The sequence below is a fragment of the Gymnoscopelus braueri genome (genome assembly GCF_963280865.1).
Source record: "Gymnoscopelus braueri genome assembly, chromosome: 21".
Taxonomy (NCBI): Eukaryota; Metazoa; Chordata; class Actinopteri; order Myctophiformes; family Myctophidae; genus Gymnoscopelus; species Gymnoscopelus braueri.
The window spans coordinates 25,838,420-25,854,272 of record NC_137623.1 but is presented as its reverse complement, the minus strand read 5'-3'; the positions used below and the strand labels follow the sequence as shown (position 1 = coordinate 25,854,272).

At 41.8% G+C, this 15,853-nt stretch overlaps 1 protein-coding gene across 7 annotated transcripts in view; it reads left to right on the top strand.

The window, feature by feature from the left end:
• Window positions 1-15,731, top strand: part of arfgef1 (ADP-ribosylation factor guanine nucleotide-exchange factor 1 (brefeldin A-inhibited)) — an 81,939-nt gene extending 66,208 nt beyond the window's left edge. For 4 of the 7 annotated variants that reach the window (XM_080418362.1, XM_080418359.1, XM_080418361.1 and 1 more), the window contains exons 24-39: window positions 939-979; window positions 1,095-1,264; window positions 2,236-2,387; window positions 3,687-3,859; window positions 4,657-4,817; window positions 5,340-5,470; window positions 6,008-6,137; window positions 6,228-6,363; window positions 6,768-6,906; window positions 7,541-7,604; window positions 7,777-7,930; window positions 8,438-8,577; window positions 9,129-9,300; window positions 9,826-9,964; window positions 13,961-14,078; window positions 14,314-15,731. In XM_080418362.1, the coding sequence (XP_080274488.1) occupies window positions 939-979; window positions 1,095-1,264; window positions 2,236-2,387; window positions 3,687-3,859; window positions 4,657-4,817; window positions 5,340-5,470; window positions 6,008-6,137; window positions 6,228-6,363; window positions 6,768-6,906; window positions 7,541-7,604; window positions 7,777-7,930; window positions 8,438-8,577; window positions 9,129-9,300; window positions 9,826-9,964; window positions 13,961-14,078; window positions 14,314-14,535 (2,242 nt within the window). In that variant the 3' untranslated portion in view covers window positions 14,536-15,731. The remainder of the gene's footprint in view (window positions 1-938; window positions 980-1,094; window positions 1,265-2,235; window positions 2,388-3,686; window positions 3,860-4,656; window positions 4,818-5,339; window positions 5,471-6,007; window positions 6,138-6,227; window positions 6,364-6,767; window positions 6,907-7,540; window positions 7,605-7,776; window positions 7,931-8,437; window positions 8,578-9,128; window positions 9,301-9,825; window positions 9,965-13,960; window positions 14,079-14,313) is intronic. The other 3 variants (XM_080418364.1, XM_080418363.1, XM_080418360.1) reach the window with 1 other exon arrangement.
• Window positions 15,732-15,853: the final 122 nt, after the last annotated feature.

Sequence of the window (15,853 nt, the reverse complement as noted above, 5' to 3'; positions counted from 1 at the left end):
GGGCGGTGAAACCGCCCCTATATGTGAGGTTTGGACATTGCACCCCCCCAATCCTGCGCTGTGATTGGCCACCAGTGTACCCCCCTAACCCTGCACCGTGATTGGCCAATCACAGTCTATTCAGGACTGTGATTGGCTAGTGAAACATGACACATGTGCATAGCCCTATAAATAGGACTATCCACTTAAAAAAAATACATTTATGTTTTTTTTTAAGTTAGGGGTGTACAATGGTTGGTCCACAATATTACTTTTCTTTAAGTGAACTTCCATCACTGTGATGACCACTGTGACCACACCGCCCACTTCACACTGGGTGTGATTTTTGGGCGGTGAAACCGCCCCTATATGTGAGGTTTGGATATTTGCACACCAAATCCTGCGCTGCTTCCTTCTCCCTCCTGTCCGTCCGTTGCTCCTCATGTCCACCTCTCCGTCTCCTGTGATCTCCAGGTCTCCTACCAAATCCACAAATGTACCCCCCTAACCCTGCACCGTGATTGGCCAATCACAGTCTATTCAGGACTGTGATTGGCTAGGGAAACATGACACATGTGCATAGCCCTATAAATAGGACCATAACTTAAAAAAAAAACATAATTTTTTTTAAGTTATGGTTTCTTCCATCACTTCTTCCATCACTTCTTCCATCACTGTGATGACCACTGTGACCACACCGCCCACTTCACACTGGGTGTGATTTTTTTCTTTCTTTGTATATTTAAATGATTATACCTGGAGCTACGCAATATTGCCTTTTTAAGTGGGATGACAATTAACTTAAATAAACCAATAGCAGTGTAGATGACAGTGGACTGTAATGGAGAAAATGGTCATGCAGTAAACTCTTTGACTAAAGTGCTGATCTACATTTTCTTCAAAAGCTGCTGCATATTTGCCTTTATATCAAAGTTGTGGCTTTTCTTTTTCCTTTTTAGGATATTCACAGGTTCTACTAGACTGGATGGTAATGCTATAGGTGAGACTGAATCCTGGATCGATTCCTTGCTACTTTTCATTCCTGTAGTTGTCGTGTTCATGTAAAGACACGTGTACTGTGCTCATTTCCAAATGTGCTCCCACCTCTCTGTCAGTCGACTTTGTGCGCTGGCTGTGCGCTGTGTCCATGGATGAGCTGGCCTCACCCACACACCCACGTATGTTCAGCCTGCAGAAGATAGTGGAGATCTCCTACTACAACATGGGCCGCATCAGACTGCAGTGGTCCAGGATCTGGGAGGTCATTGGAGACCACTTCAACAAGGTGTGTAGGGGAGGCCAGGTGACCTCGTATACTCAATTAGGATGGGAAATGTCAAATGAGACTTTATTAGATTAATCTAGTCTAATCTAGTCTTTACTAGATTCAATTAAAATAAGGATGATAAAGGATCACCTTAAAGAGGAAATGTACAGGTATTTGCATTCATTGAATTTAGATTTCCACAGACATATCGGTAGGCGGAGAACCCTGATCGTCTGGCTACGCGAGCGTATTGTCAATACTGTTCGCATCACTGCAATATTGCCAGTATTACCAATATTGTCTAGTGAAGTCAGACACAGCAACATTTCACTGTGACTGCAAATACTGAGCATGTGACAAATAAAATCTCTTGAATCTTTTGTCAATATTGCCAAACAAATTCCTCATGCATTTTCAGTGTCAGTGAGTGGCCTAAAAGAGTAATTTCACTGGGATATGCTGCTTCTTCTCGACCAACCCATCTAACCATGTGAAACGAGGGCACTGATTAACATTAAGTGCTGCCAGGAAAGCTTTCTGTGCCTTTAGCATTCAAGGACTTATCTCTAACTGAGCGCATAGAGGCTGCAAATGGAGTTTGTTGTCTTCAAATCATTCATTTATCCTGTTGCAAAATTAATTTGAAGTAATATTTTGCTCCAACTGGAAAGTGAATGATTTTTTTGTCTGTATCAATTGGTACTGATGGTCCAGTGTGCTCTTTTTTTTTTATAACCTTTGTGTTTATTTGGCATTTTCAGCATGTTAGACAGGGGATCAACATCAGTTCATCGTATCATATCATTTCTTCACATCATTCTTTCTTTTGTATACTCCCCCGGGAAAAGACATCCTTTTATCGTATCTTTTTTTTTTTTTACAGTGTGCTCTTTAAAAAAACTAGAAAAGCATTACATTTTTAGAGCGCTATAAATGTAAATATGAAGCCTTTTGAAGGTTAAAGCAGTGTTTTGTTCTCATCCACTCAGGTTGGCTGCTATCCAAATGAAGATGTGGCCATATTTGCAGTGGACTCTCTCAGGCAGTTGTCCATGAAATTTTTAGAGAAGGGCGAGCTGGCCAACTTCAGATTCCAGAAAGACTTTCTGAGGCCTTTTGAGCACATCATGAAAAAGAACAGGTAAAGTGTGTGTGTGTGTGTGTGTGTGTGTGTTGTGTGGGAGTGAGAGACACTGGCACGTGTGCTGCCGTTGTGTAGTGTTTACAGACATAAGGCCTGTAAAGTGGCCCTGAATGGTTCATATTTCAGAGATGTCTCTTGCACTGTGAAGAACCGTATAGACCCCCCAGTCAGTCAAAAACACACTACCTTCCACCATCATCCTCCTCATCCTCTCTTCTTTTTCTCTCTCTCTCTTGTCTCGCTCTCTCTGTCACTGTGAGTAACCACATGAACCCTAGCCTCCCTATTCTGGGCATGTCATAATAGGCAAATATTCAGCGAAAATAGCCAATCTACAAGCTCACAACGCGTCACAGCACGATGTGAGCTTGTACAGTAGATGTTTGAATTACACTATTTGTCATACAACAAAGAATAGGGTTTAAGTGCTTATGCATCTTTTTTTGCTTGTTTGCACAGACACGAGCAGTAGGCCCACATTTAGATTGACCCATCTCTAAATAAGAGTAATAATAATCTGGCATCGGTCGGGCTCTTACTCAGGTGTAGTAGTAACAATGTAGTTATGATTGAGTTTACCTGAAAACGGTGTTGAGTGTGTTGTGAATGACTCGTAAAGCTCATTGACGCTAATGAAGCTAATTGTCATGCATGATTAATCAAAGATTAATCCATTAAAACTGGGAACACATCTGTGTAACCACTTAAACCATTATTTTATACCTTGTCTATTCAAAAATAGCAGATATACAAGTTCAGAGCGCTCTGAGCTTGTATATCTGCTGTTTTTGAATAGACAAAGTAGATCTGCTAGTTCTGCTATTTGAAGTAGATCTAAAGTAGATCTGCTATTTTTGGAAAAATCGTGGCATTTTTTGCATATATTTTATATATATTTTTTTACTTTAACTCAAATCTTTGCTTCTGGGGGTCCCTGGAACACAATATTTTGATGGGGGTCGGCGGCCAAATACATATAATTTTGGGGGTCCTTGACATGAAATAGTTTGAGCACCACTGATATAGTAACATACGTTTTTCAGAAAACTGTTAGGATTTAGAAGACATTTTTAGAACACACACACACAGATGAATTCTACAGCTCAAGAGAATTTCTGCTATTATGCTGATGATAACATGTAAATGAATGACTCATCCTTCTTTCATTTCCTCCTTCCCTTCACATCCTTCACCTTCCTCTATATGTCCTCCTCTCTTCTCCTACCGTTGCTTCCTTCTCTCTCCTGTCCGTCCGTTGCTCCTCATGTCCACCTCTCCGTCTCCTGTGATCTCCAGGTCTCCTACCATCAGAGACATGGTAGTGAGGTGTATTGCCCAGATGGTGAACTCCCAAGCAGGCAACATCCGTTCAGGCTGGAAGAACATCTTCTCTGTCTTTCACCTGGCTGCCTCAGACCAGGATGAGAGCATTGTAGAGCTGGCCTTCCATACCACCGGCCATATCGTCAGTAAGTTTACACTCCACACACACTCAGACACAATGTAGGGCATTTTAGATGCTGTCCACAACGTGAAAAAGTACAATAATTTACATTCTGCTGCGAATAATTTAAGGTACCCATCTGTGCATAATTACTGTATAATGAAGGCAAAGAAACAGAACAGATGGAAGAGTTAGGGAAAGTGTAATTTAATGACCAGTTATTAAGCTTATATTAAACGGTTAACATGCAAGCACATTTACCCACACACACATATTTTCAGGCCTATTTCAGAATTAAGGGGGCATTTTTACCTGTTACCCATGTATATTTATGTTGCTGTATGTACCGTAAATATCCACAAGACAGACACACACACACAAACACACACACACACACACACACACAGATGAATTCTACAGCTCAAGAGAATTTCTGCTATTATGCTGATGATAACTTCTGCTTGTCTTGTACTGAAGAACGCAAAATGATTGTGTGCTAGTTTATGTGTGCTAGTTTATCAGCTCAGTCAGATTAGCATCTGACCTATTCTCGTCAATCACCTGCCCTTGTGTTAAATATGAATTATCAAGTGTTAAAAACCATTTAATTCTCTTTGTTCCACTTCAGCTCACAGACCTTGTGATCATTGAATATGTTTCATTCTGATTGACAGTCAGTTATTCATCATCTAGGCAGGAGGTGTCAGAATTTATCTAAAAGCCACTTCTTTCTCTGAAGCATTTTTCCCTTTTCATCTCTTTATCTCCCTGCACTCGTCTGTCTTTAATTTATTTACCCAACCCCTTCTGTCCATCTCCCAGCGAATGTATTTGAGAAGCACTTTGCGGCCACCATCGACTCCTTCCAGGATGCAGTGAAGTGTCTGTCAGAGTTCGCTTGCAATGCCTCTTTCCCAGACACCAGCATGGAAGCCATCCGCCTCATCCGACACTGCGCCAAATACGTCTCTGAACGGCCTCAGGTCAGTGTCAACCACCAGGCTCCTTTTAACCAGCCGAGGGTGGGCTATCAGGGGATTACAATGATGGACGACTGAATCTAGAACAATATTAACCCGTTCAATCCAGGAACGCATCTGTGTCATTTTAGATTTTAGCTATAACCATTATTTTATACTTTGGCTATTCAAAAATAGCAGATATACAAGCTCAAGCTTGTAGATCTGCCATTTTTGGAAAATCCTGAACATTTGTGCAAATCTTTGAATATATATTTTTTTCAAGCAAATATTTATTTTTAACTCAAATCTTTGCTTCTGTGGGGTCCCTGGAACAAAAATATTTATATTCTTCATTGAGTGGGGTTCCCCAGGGGTCTATTTTTTGTCGAATGTTTGCCTCTCATGACATGCCCAGAATAGGTACACTTCAAGTGGTTAATTGCCTTTCGGGGCAGTTCTAAAAGAGCCAAGCTAAGATAAGACCTTTTATTGCTCTTGCGGGGGAAATTCAGTCTATGAACAGGGCTCTCGTTTCTCTGACAGGCCTTCAAAGACTACACCAGTGATGACATGAATGTACCGGCGGAGGACCGCGTGTGGGTGCGGGGGTGGTTCCCCATTCTCTTTGAACTCTCCTGCATCATCAACAGGTGTAAACTGGATGTCAGAACCAGGTACGAGGTTTTTAACATTCCTTTTTTTCCATATTTTTTCTTTATACAACTTTCTGAAAACGTAACGACGTTGAAGAAAAATATTGAACTGATAATATAATATTTCAAATCCAGTGTAGGTTCACAGAGCATGAATGCATCTCTTTCAGCAACGTCCGGCTTCATACTATTTATTTTTTCTCATTACATTTTTATAGATTTTTCACATCAAGTATGCATTTCAAGCAGTACAAAATCAACTCCATTGAACTCATGTTGGACTGTAATCTTTTTGTCTGCTGTAAGTCCTGCCAGCCAGACTTTGCGTGACTTTCCAGTAAGAGACAGTTTAGAGTCATCATTTAAAAGATGTACAAACGGGTCCATTGGAAGTTGTACTTCCATTAGGTCCGTTAAAGTCCCTATGACCTTTCCCTGGAATGCCAAAATCCCCGGACATCTCCAACGTTTAGGCCACCGCTACCCCAGAAAGTCAATATAGTAACTATATATAAATGTTAAAGGAAAAGCATGTGTGTGTGTGTGCGTGCTTACCAGGGGTCTGACGGTGATGTTCGAGGTAATGAAGACCTATGGCCACACCTTTGAGAAGCACTGGTGGCAGGATCTGTTCAGAATCGTCTTCAGAATCTTTGACAACATGAAGCTGCCTGAGCAACAAACTGAGGTACAGCACAGCGTCACACTCACTGATCTACAACAAACTGAGGTACATAGCGTCACACTCATTGTGTGCTGTGCCCTGTTGTTCCCTCAGAAAGCAGAGTGGATGACCACCACCTGTAACCATGCACTGTACGCCATCTGTGACGTCTTCACGCAGTACTTTGAGTCGCTCTATGACGTTCTCCTGGACGATATCCTGTCCCAGCTGTACTGGTGTGTGCAACAAGGTAAGCACCTTGGAAACCAAAACTTCTGACTGTCGTCCTGTCACATTGGGCTTAAACACGGCCAAATGAAAAATAATCAATTTGTGATTAATCCTGCTTTGTCTCTATTTTAGACATTTGGCTAATGCTCTTACACCTGATTTATTGCGCACCAGTGTCTCACACCTAAAAATGGCTGATCTACAAGCTCACAACCTGTCGCAGCGTGATGCGTCGTGAGTTTGTAGGTTTGCCATTTTCAGTGTGAAACTAAGTATAAGTCAGGTTTTATCCTCAGCCATTTATGAGGATTGGGTCTCATTGTCTTGTCCAAGGCCATTTTGATAGGACTCATGGCCGCAATCCGTTGAACCAGTCCCTCATTTTTTTATTACAACTTTCTCCCCCCCCCACCTCCTCTATAGATAATGAACAGCTGGCTCGGTCCGGAACCAACTGTCTAGAAAATGTGGTCATCCTCAACGGGGAGAAGTACAGCCCTGAGACCTGGGACAAAACATGTAACTGTATGCTAGACATCTTCAAGACCACCATCCCGCACACGTAAGCTGCTTGCCGCCTCATGAGATTCAGATGGTCAGTCATCTTATTCAGTAAAAGGAATACACTTGTGGAATGCCGTACCAAATAAGAAAAACTAATATTTATATCAAAAGGTTAAATGCTGGTTGAAATCAAACCAAAGCTGCAAACACTAATATGTAATGCACCTTTTAAAACGTTGATGTCACTGCTTTCATGACTGTACTTTGGGAATGTTATTGCTTTTGTGCATGTTTAGATTAGAGCTTCATGCTTGTCCTTTTTGTAATTTGATTTTTTTTTTTACAAGGTAGATATTTCTATGGAAAGGCCTAACCAGGGACTTAGCCTCGGCTATAAACCCCACATACAATGCAACGGTTTCATGTTTTTATAAATTGATACATTGTTTTTTGTATCGTCCCTGTCAAATAAACATATAAATAAATTAAAAAAAGTCTAGCCGTGCACCTGCTTTGTGAGCGTATAAGAGCTTGGTCTTCAATCCGGCCTGATTACCAACGCAATCCACAGCCTTAGTTGTTTTTTGTGAAGTAGAAGGAATGTCTCTCCCTGATGTTTAATCTTGGTAAACTTAAGCAATGCTTAAGTATTTGACTCCTTGATGTTGAATGACCTCTGCTCCATTCCTCAGGCTATTAACATGGAGGCCAGTTGGAGCTGAGGGAGAGCGCATGGACCTATCAGACAAACAGCTGGTAAGGAAACGTTCAAAAATTCATTTTAGGTTCTTGCTGTTGCAATTTGCACTTTGATTTGCATAATGAATATTCTCTTGGTCCTTCTTAACTTGTACATACTGTCTTGACTACTGGATTATACCAGTGCAGACTTAATGATGTACCTGTCCTCTGTCTTTGCCGCTGTCAGGACTCCATTTCCCAGAAATCTGTGGACATCCAGTCCCGCTCCGAGGACCAGCAGTCCATCTGCAGTGCAGACCGGTCCGCCACAGAGAGCCGCCGACAGAGCCAGTACAGTATGAGTACGTACGAGGACGGCCCCAGAAACAGGACCCCCACAAGTCAGTTCCTCTCAATACTTAGTGCTTAAGTTATGCTTCGGCAACAAAGTGTCACGTGAAATGAGACTGAAATAAGGAATTCTCAACTGAATACGGTCTTGTTGAGAGACACGTATTGCACAACACTTTGTTGCCGAAGCATACGTTGAGCTAAAAGGTCATTACACACCGGCGACTTTGCGAATTATACGCAAAATTCTGACTCGTTCCGAATAATTAAAAGGCGCTTTTTCGCTTCGCTTTTTCGCTCCGTGGAAGCTTGCATTGACTACTATAAGGTTAGATTAGATGTCTTTATTATCCACAAGGGAAAATTGTTTTGCTCAGGTCAATGCATACATTCAACGAGACAATACATAAATAAACACCACAAACAAGTTTTTTTTTTTTTTACGTATTATTCGCATGAAAAAATCGCCCTCGGTGTGTAAGGAGCTTAAGTCTTATTTTTGCATGTCCTTACTTTGTTACATTATGCTCAGTCTGTGTTGTGGGCACATTTCACAGAAGTCCAGGAGCAGCGTTTGTTCTCAGCCCTGTTGATAAAGTGCGTGGTGCAGCTGGAGCTGATCCAGACCATAGACAACATCGTCTTCTTCCCTGCCACCAGTAAGAAAGAAGATGCAGAGAACCTTGCAGCTGCCCGGGTAAACACTTACTCTCCACCATTCACTTATCAGTACTTTGGAAATACTACTTATGTTACACTGTACTAAATAAAATTAATAACAGCAGAATAAAATGCACTAAAATTGTATCAGGGAAAATGAGGGGTAGAATATAAAAATGATTCATTAGTAGTAAATGCAAAGACAAACTGAAAGATTTTGAAAAGATTTGGAAGCCTTTAGTCTCCTTTCTTAAAGGTTGATAGGCTAATCCTTGTGGATGACCTGTGTCGCACGTAATCTGGGGCAGCACTTCTGGGGAGGGGGAAGGGAGGCGGGAGGGTCCCTTTGTTTTTTGCTTAAGTTTGAGTGTATTCTTTTCATGTTACTCCGTTTTGTGTGTATGTCTGTTGGTTTTTGTTAAAAAAAAAAAAAAAAGGAAGCAATCCATATGAACAAATGTATAATATAACCCTGTGCTTCACAATAAAAAAGATTTGAAACATTAGTAGTAAATGGCGGTCCGTGGCCTAATGCATATCAAAGGGTTGAGCATCACTGTGCTTTAGTAAAATCCGTTCCTTCTGTAGCGGGATCCCCTGTATGCAGCCGACGTCCCCGTGGAGACCCAGGACCAGGGCATGTATCGCTACCTGACTTCAGAGCAGCTCTTCAAGCTGCTGGACTGTCTGCTAGAGTCGCACCTCTTTGCTAAGGCCTTCAACTCCAACAATGAGCAGAGGACCTTGCTGTGGAAAGCAGGTACGTAGGTAGAGGTGCAACAGTTAATCAAACTAATTAATTACCGTAATTGATTCATTAAAAAACCCTAAAAACTATTTAAAAAAAATGCTTCTCGAATATTCGATTGATTGAAAAAGTAATCGATAGAATAATCGCTAAGCAAATAATCGATAGTTTCCGACCTATACGTTACGTCGGTGATTGATTGATACATTCACTGATTGACAGACTGGGTGGGTGACTGGCTACCTGGCTCTCATGGTCAGCTGTGTTATGGCCGCCGCATGTGGCAGGCTCTCTGTGTTCATCTTCATAGCGTATATGGGTTTTCTGTTGCCAGAAAGTACAGAAGATGGATATACATCTGCCTGTCCTACAAACAGGCAAAAGTTTCCGACATGCATGGTGCTTCTTCCCTGTGCGTGTTCGGCTCTTTTATGTGCCTGTGTTAAGCGCATTTTAACGCACGTTGTATTTCACTTTGGATAAATGCGCTACATAAAATGCACCATTCACCATTCTACCATTTTACCTGTTCTCAAGGTTTCAAAGGGAAATCCAAGCCCAACCTCTTGAAGCAGGAGACCAGCAGCCTGGCGTGCGGCCTGCGCATCCTGTTTCGCATGTACACGGACGACAGCCGCCAGGATGCCTGGGAGGAGGTCCAGAGGCGACTGCTCAAGTAAGCAGCCAAACAGTCACTATAAAGAACCATGAAGGCCATAAAGAACATGCTACCTATCTCTTATCGCCGCTATCGTGTCGGGTGAAAACCAAAGCCGTTACTTTTGAGGAAATGAAAGAAGGAACCTGTGTTCCAATTATTATTCAGTGACAAGCTCTTGTTCATGCTTTTCATTGATTCAATAATTATAAACCCCACACACACACTTAAACACTTTCACTTTCAACATTTTTCAAAAGTTGCAGATCTACTCGCTCACAGACACGTCGTGTGCTTGCAGATCAACTATTTTTGCTACTTTTGTGTGACAAAGTAGGGCATTCATTTATGCAAAAACTATTTATTTTTAAAATAATATAGAGATACAAGGTTTCTGCCTGACATCGATATTATTATTAATGCTGCTCGCTCTCATTGTGTTCCCTCTTCAAAGCCGCACGTGGAACGTGAGAACAAACGCCATCTCTGCAGGCGAAGTGTTCTTGCTTTTAACGCCACTTTATAGTGTTTTACCAGCGCTCAAAATCTGCGATTAACCTTTGTTCCCATTCTCCGCCTTCCCACAGAAATTATTACATTGAAGAGATAGTTGCGCTATGTGTCATCGAAAGAAGGAAAAACACATTTAGACCATTAGCAGGCCAAGCAACGCAGACTCCCTTAACGAGACGAACGGCTGCTCTCTATTGTTTCGCTTCTCATTGTCATCTCACTAATGAGGCTCTCTGCGTTGTCTAACAGTCACTGAATCATCATCAGTGGTGCACAGTAACTAAGTAAGTCTACTGGAGTACTGTACTTAAAGGACCACTTCACCCATTTTCAACATCTTGATATAATTGGTCCTCACCAATGGTCATTATAATATGGTAGCATTTTTTTCCTACTCGATCTGTGTCCCAAAGCAGGGTTGTGGACAGTTCAGAAACCCGCCTACCAGTGACCTCATCGATGGGGAATCCAAGCAAATAGAAACTGTAGGCTTTCGAGTCCTGGAAAGTTAGCCTGCTATAATAGAAGCCATTGTTCTCGCATTAATAAAACAAAAACAAAAAATCTTGTTTGAAATGAAAATTCAATTATTAGGGTAGTGAGGAAGGGGTATTTTTCAGAATGTTGCCTTTTTCACAAATTTCTTTCCAATTGAGTCATTTCCAAATCCCCATGTGTGCTGCGCTCCTTGTCACTGCCAAACCCTCCTACATGTTTTTCTGGGGAGCATGTAGACGACCACGTGCCTCCTCCAATACACCTGGAGTCGCCAACCGCTTCTTTTCACCTGAAAAAAATGAGTTTCATTGGGAGAGTGTTATACCTATTATCTACACACCGCTTCTGATGCCCCAAAGCACAATCTTTCTGCCAGCCCTATGCCTGCATAAACTGCTCTGGTCCTTTTCATTAGAGCACTAAAGAGACTTGTGGACACCCGGTGTGCCACACCCACAACACAGGAATGCAGACGTCTCACTCCCGCACACATGAAATGTCCGTACTAGCCAATTCCATGGAAGAGACAAATCAGAAGAATCAGGTCTTGAGAGGCAATGAGACGAAATGCTCTTTAGGGCGGCCAGATCATGACAATTGTATTTGACAATTGTCACACAAATAATTGCGATTAACAATTTGATAGTGTTTTTGGCATTGAACATTGGAACACGTAAATACAAATTGCATTTCGGTTTGGCTTTTAGGCTTCGTAAATAAAAATAATTATAACAAATAGCTTAAATATACAAAATATTTTTTAAATAGTGGAAATAGAAACGGATCTCAGGCCTGCATAGCTGGCGTAATGGTTTGGGCACCTAGGCTGCTAATGGCTGCCGACAACTTTTTCTGCTTGTCACTCCCCATCTCTCTCCCCATTTCCTGGCAGTCTACTGTATACTATCAAATAAAGGCAGAAAAAGAAGTAGATCTGCTATCCACTATAATAAAATTATGACAATTTTTCAACATGGAAAAACGATTATGACGTGCGATTATGCAATAATTGTGACAGGCTTATACTTGCCTCAGCGATGGGCGTCTCCTCCGACCTCGCCCATTTATCACGTTATTTTACACAGGAGTGTAGTGAGGCAGAAAGCTCAGGGCAGAGGGGAGGAATGACACGCAACAGACGTCACAGGCAGGAATTGAACCGGGGGGGGAGTTGCAATTATACGGGCGACACACTATCCTGCCTGTGCGTCATCTTAGCTGCTTTGTGTTCCCAACGCTCGCTCGCTCACTTTCTCTGTCGCTGTTCTTTTCTCATGCATGCTCTCTTTGTCTCTGTCTCTGTCACACAAAAACACGCACACGTGCACGTCGCACACACACACACACCACAGCTGCCTTGACCTCCAGCTTCCACTGATGTACTGTTAAGAACACTCATGAAACAAAACACTGTGCTGGAAGGAGTACTTAGTTTTTTTCACTTAAGTAAAGTAGCAAATACCACAATGCAGGAATATTGTTTTAAAAATAAAAGTTCTGTATTCAAACTTTTACTTCAGTAAAAGTACAAAAGTTTTGGTATCAAAATCCTATATTAAAATTGGCTAAAGGGGGGGGGGCTGGTGGGCGGATCTCTGACGACACTCTGACTCTGCAATAACCATATAAGGAGTTCCCAATGCAGCTAGGCTAAATATGGAGTGTGTTGTCTAACCTCAATGTGTCGTCATGGCATCAGCCGCAAACAAATCAGTCATTTCTATATATGGGCACAAAAGTGGGGATGCTCATATATGGGCCTATACTGATGACATCAGTGTTTTCCATGTATGGGCATAAAAGAGACAAGGACTGACAGAACTCTAGGGGTGCGTTCGGAAATTGCGCACCGGAGCGCACTCGCCTATTAGTTAATATTGGCCAGTGCGCTCATTGCTGTATTTCCGAACGCACCCTAGATGTGGAGGTTCGTGTATACTTATAAAGTACCACGTTTTTTTTTTCTTTTTTCAAAAGTTGTAAAAAGTTGTAAAAAGCTCATCTAATGGCCTAAATGTTTTCTTTTCCTTCTTCGATGACACGCAACTGTTTAATCACTGTAATAATAGGTAGGTAGGAAGGCTGAGATTGTAGATTGGCTATTTTTTTATATCTAAAGTACAAAATGGGCCTACAAAGTAACTAGTATATAAAGCTGTCAAATAAGTGTAGTGGTGTAAAAGTATAAAGTAATGAAAATACTCCAGTAAAGAAAAAGTACCTAAACGTACATTTACTCATTTACTACATTTACTTAGTACAGTCAGTACTTGAATAAATGTACCCCCGATAGAGTTGTTGCACTTATTTTCCACCGCTGCAAACACACACACACACACACACACTAGTAGATTTGGGAGGTGATCAGGCCATGGAGAATGCAGCTGGGAAGAGGAGGAAGGGATGAATGCTTAGCAGATGGTGATTGTGGCCCGAGGGTCACATGCTGCAGGGTCAGAGGTCATGGTCAAAGGTTGCGTCAGCTCTCCTCAGGCTTGGGCCATGTCGCCAAACGTCTAATCAACGTCCTTTCATTCTACCCTCGCAATCTGTGCCTATAATTAGTCATTAATGAAGCCGAATGGTCTTCGTTAGGCTCCTTTTTGGACGTTTTCATGTGATGCACTGTCGTGGCAGGGAAGTGTGCAGCTTCTTTCTGCACACACGCATTAAGAGATGACCTAGTATTAACGACCTGTTGTGCTTTTAGTTTCAAATTGAGCACTTGAGCGTGTCCCTAATTTGGGCATGTCATAGGCAAAATTTGAAATTCGAACTTTTCAAAAACAGCGGAAATAGAAAATCTACAAGCTCACAATGCATCACAATACATTGCAATGTGATGCGTTGTAAGCTTGTAGATCTGCGATTATCTACAAGCTCACAAGAACGCGTCACAATCTGCTATTTCCTTAAGTGGTTAAATGTATTGAATTACAGTTATTTTACAGTAGACATCTCTCCTTCTGTGTGTGTGTGTGTGTGTGTGTGTGTGTCCGGTAGTGTGTGCAGTGAGGCTGTAGCGTACTTCCTGGCTCTGACCTCAGAGAGCCACAGAGAGGCCTGGACCAACCTGCTGCTTCTCTTCCTCACCAAGGTGCTGAAGATCAACGATGAAAGAGTAAGGAGTGTATATACTTTACACACACACACACACACACACACACACACACACACACACACACACACACACACACACACACACACACACACACACACACACACACACACACACACACACACTACTGTGAAGCGTTCCAGAATATTCAGCATCATACCATCTATATATCATCGCTGTCTGGTGGAAAACTCGTATTTCCAAAACCGTAAACCTGTTTCTGTGTGTGCGTCTTCAGTTCAAGGTACATGCGTCCAGGTACTACCCTCTGCTGTGTGAGATCATGCAGTTTGACCTGATCCCTGAGCTCCGCGCCGTCCTGAGGAAATTCTACCTGCGCATCGGCATCGTGTTCCAGATCGCACGGCTGCCCGCGGCCGAGCCACAACCTCTTCCGTCGCATGCGGAGCCACCGCCGGCTGCAGAGTTAGGGGGAGAGGCTGGGGAAGAGGCTCAGTAATGGCTCACACACCACCCCACCCCACCCTTACCCCACTTCGTTTTGAGGCCGTATCTGACCCTGCTGTGGGCCTGAATCGCCTCAGAATCCACACTGACGGTACACGTGATCAGTGCACTTGACTTTTATTGCTGGTCATTGAACAGCCTGCCCCCCCCCCCCACCCCCTTACCACACACACATGTATGCACTTGCACATACACAAACACGCATACACCATATCCCTGAAGGAAAGTGATGCCTTGAATATGGAGAAGTGACTCTTCAAACTGGATCTTGCTGACTACTGATACGTAACACTGACAATTTTATCCATGTCTCTGATTTTCTCAGAAGGATCCGAATATATTAAAAACTAAATAAACAAGGTGTGCTTCTTACTGTATATTAAAAGAAAAGTAAGGAATGAATGGTTTCAACATCATGCAAAATGACATATTCAGTAACCATGAAATGTGGCGCCAGGTCAAGCAATGATAATACCGATCTCTCGTCTGCACCGCTGATTGGCTAACTTTAGCATCGATAGCCTCTTGGATGAAACTAGTTGTACAGATCTGCCGCTTTGTAATATAATCTTATAACACTAGATTTCATTTATTTTTGTTCAATGTTCTTTTTTTTCTCCGTCTCTGGATTCGCTGCACTTGATCTGTTTATTGAATGCACTGGAGATTTTACGTTTTGTGATTAATTTATTTGACTGTATCATCTCCCACAGATTATCCTGCGTAAGACTTGCAATTGAATGAGAAAGCTTGAAAAGTGAAGGGTTAAATTATTCCATTTTATATGTTCTTAAGCTTTTTAACGGAGGGGGGTGATAACTGTAACTGGAAGAAGGTGAGCACCCAGACATGAGCTGCTTCTGAGTCACTGGTCTGTATCATGTTTGATCTTAGTTTTCACTCTTGTGTACAAAATCAAAAGTTAATAATATATTACATTTTTTTGTTTTGTTTTTCTTTGGTTTTGGGGAAAAGCTATATGTATAGAGAACAATGAATACTGTTAGCTGTGCTTTAAAGTGTATGGATGGGGACGCATTTCTGCTCATGGATGTAGAAAAACAAAAATGTATATGGTACAGCAGTGTAAAGTTTTCTATGTTGCAAAAAGATACTGTACAACTTTCTGTACAATACATCATCTGGCATTCTAATCAGGTTCTAGGTCAATAAAGTTTTTCAACTTGGTTGATTTGAAATGCTGAAATCATTCATTTTTCAGGGTTGCGAAACAGCAGTAATATTCAAATTGTTTATTTAAAAATAATCTCTGGTATACAGTATATTGAAAACATTTTAACAGAAGGTCT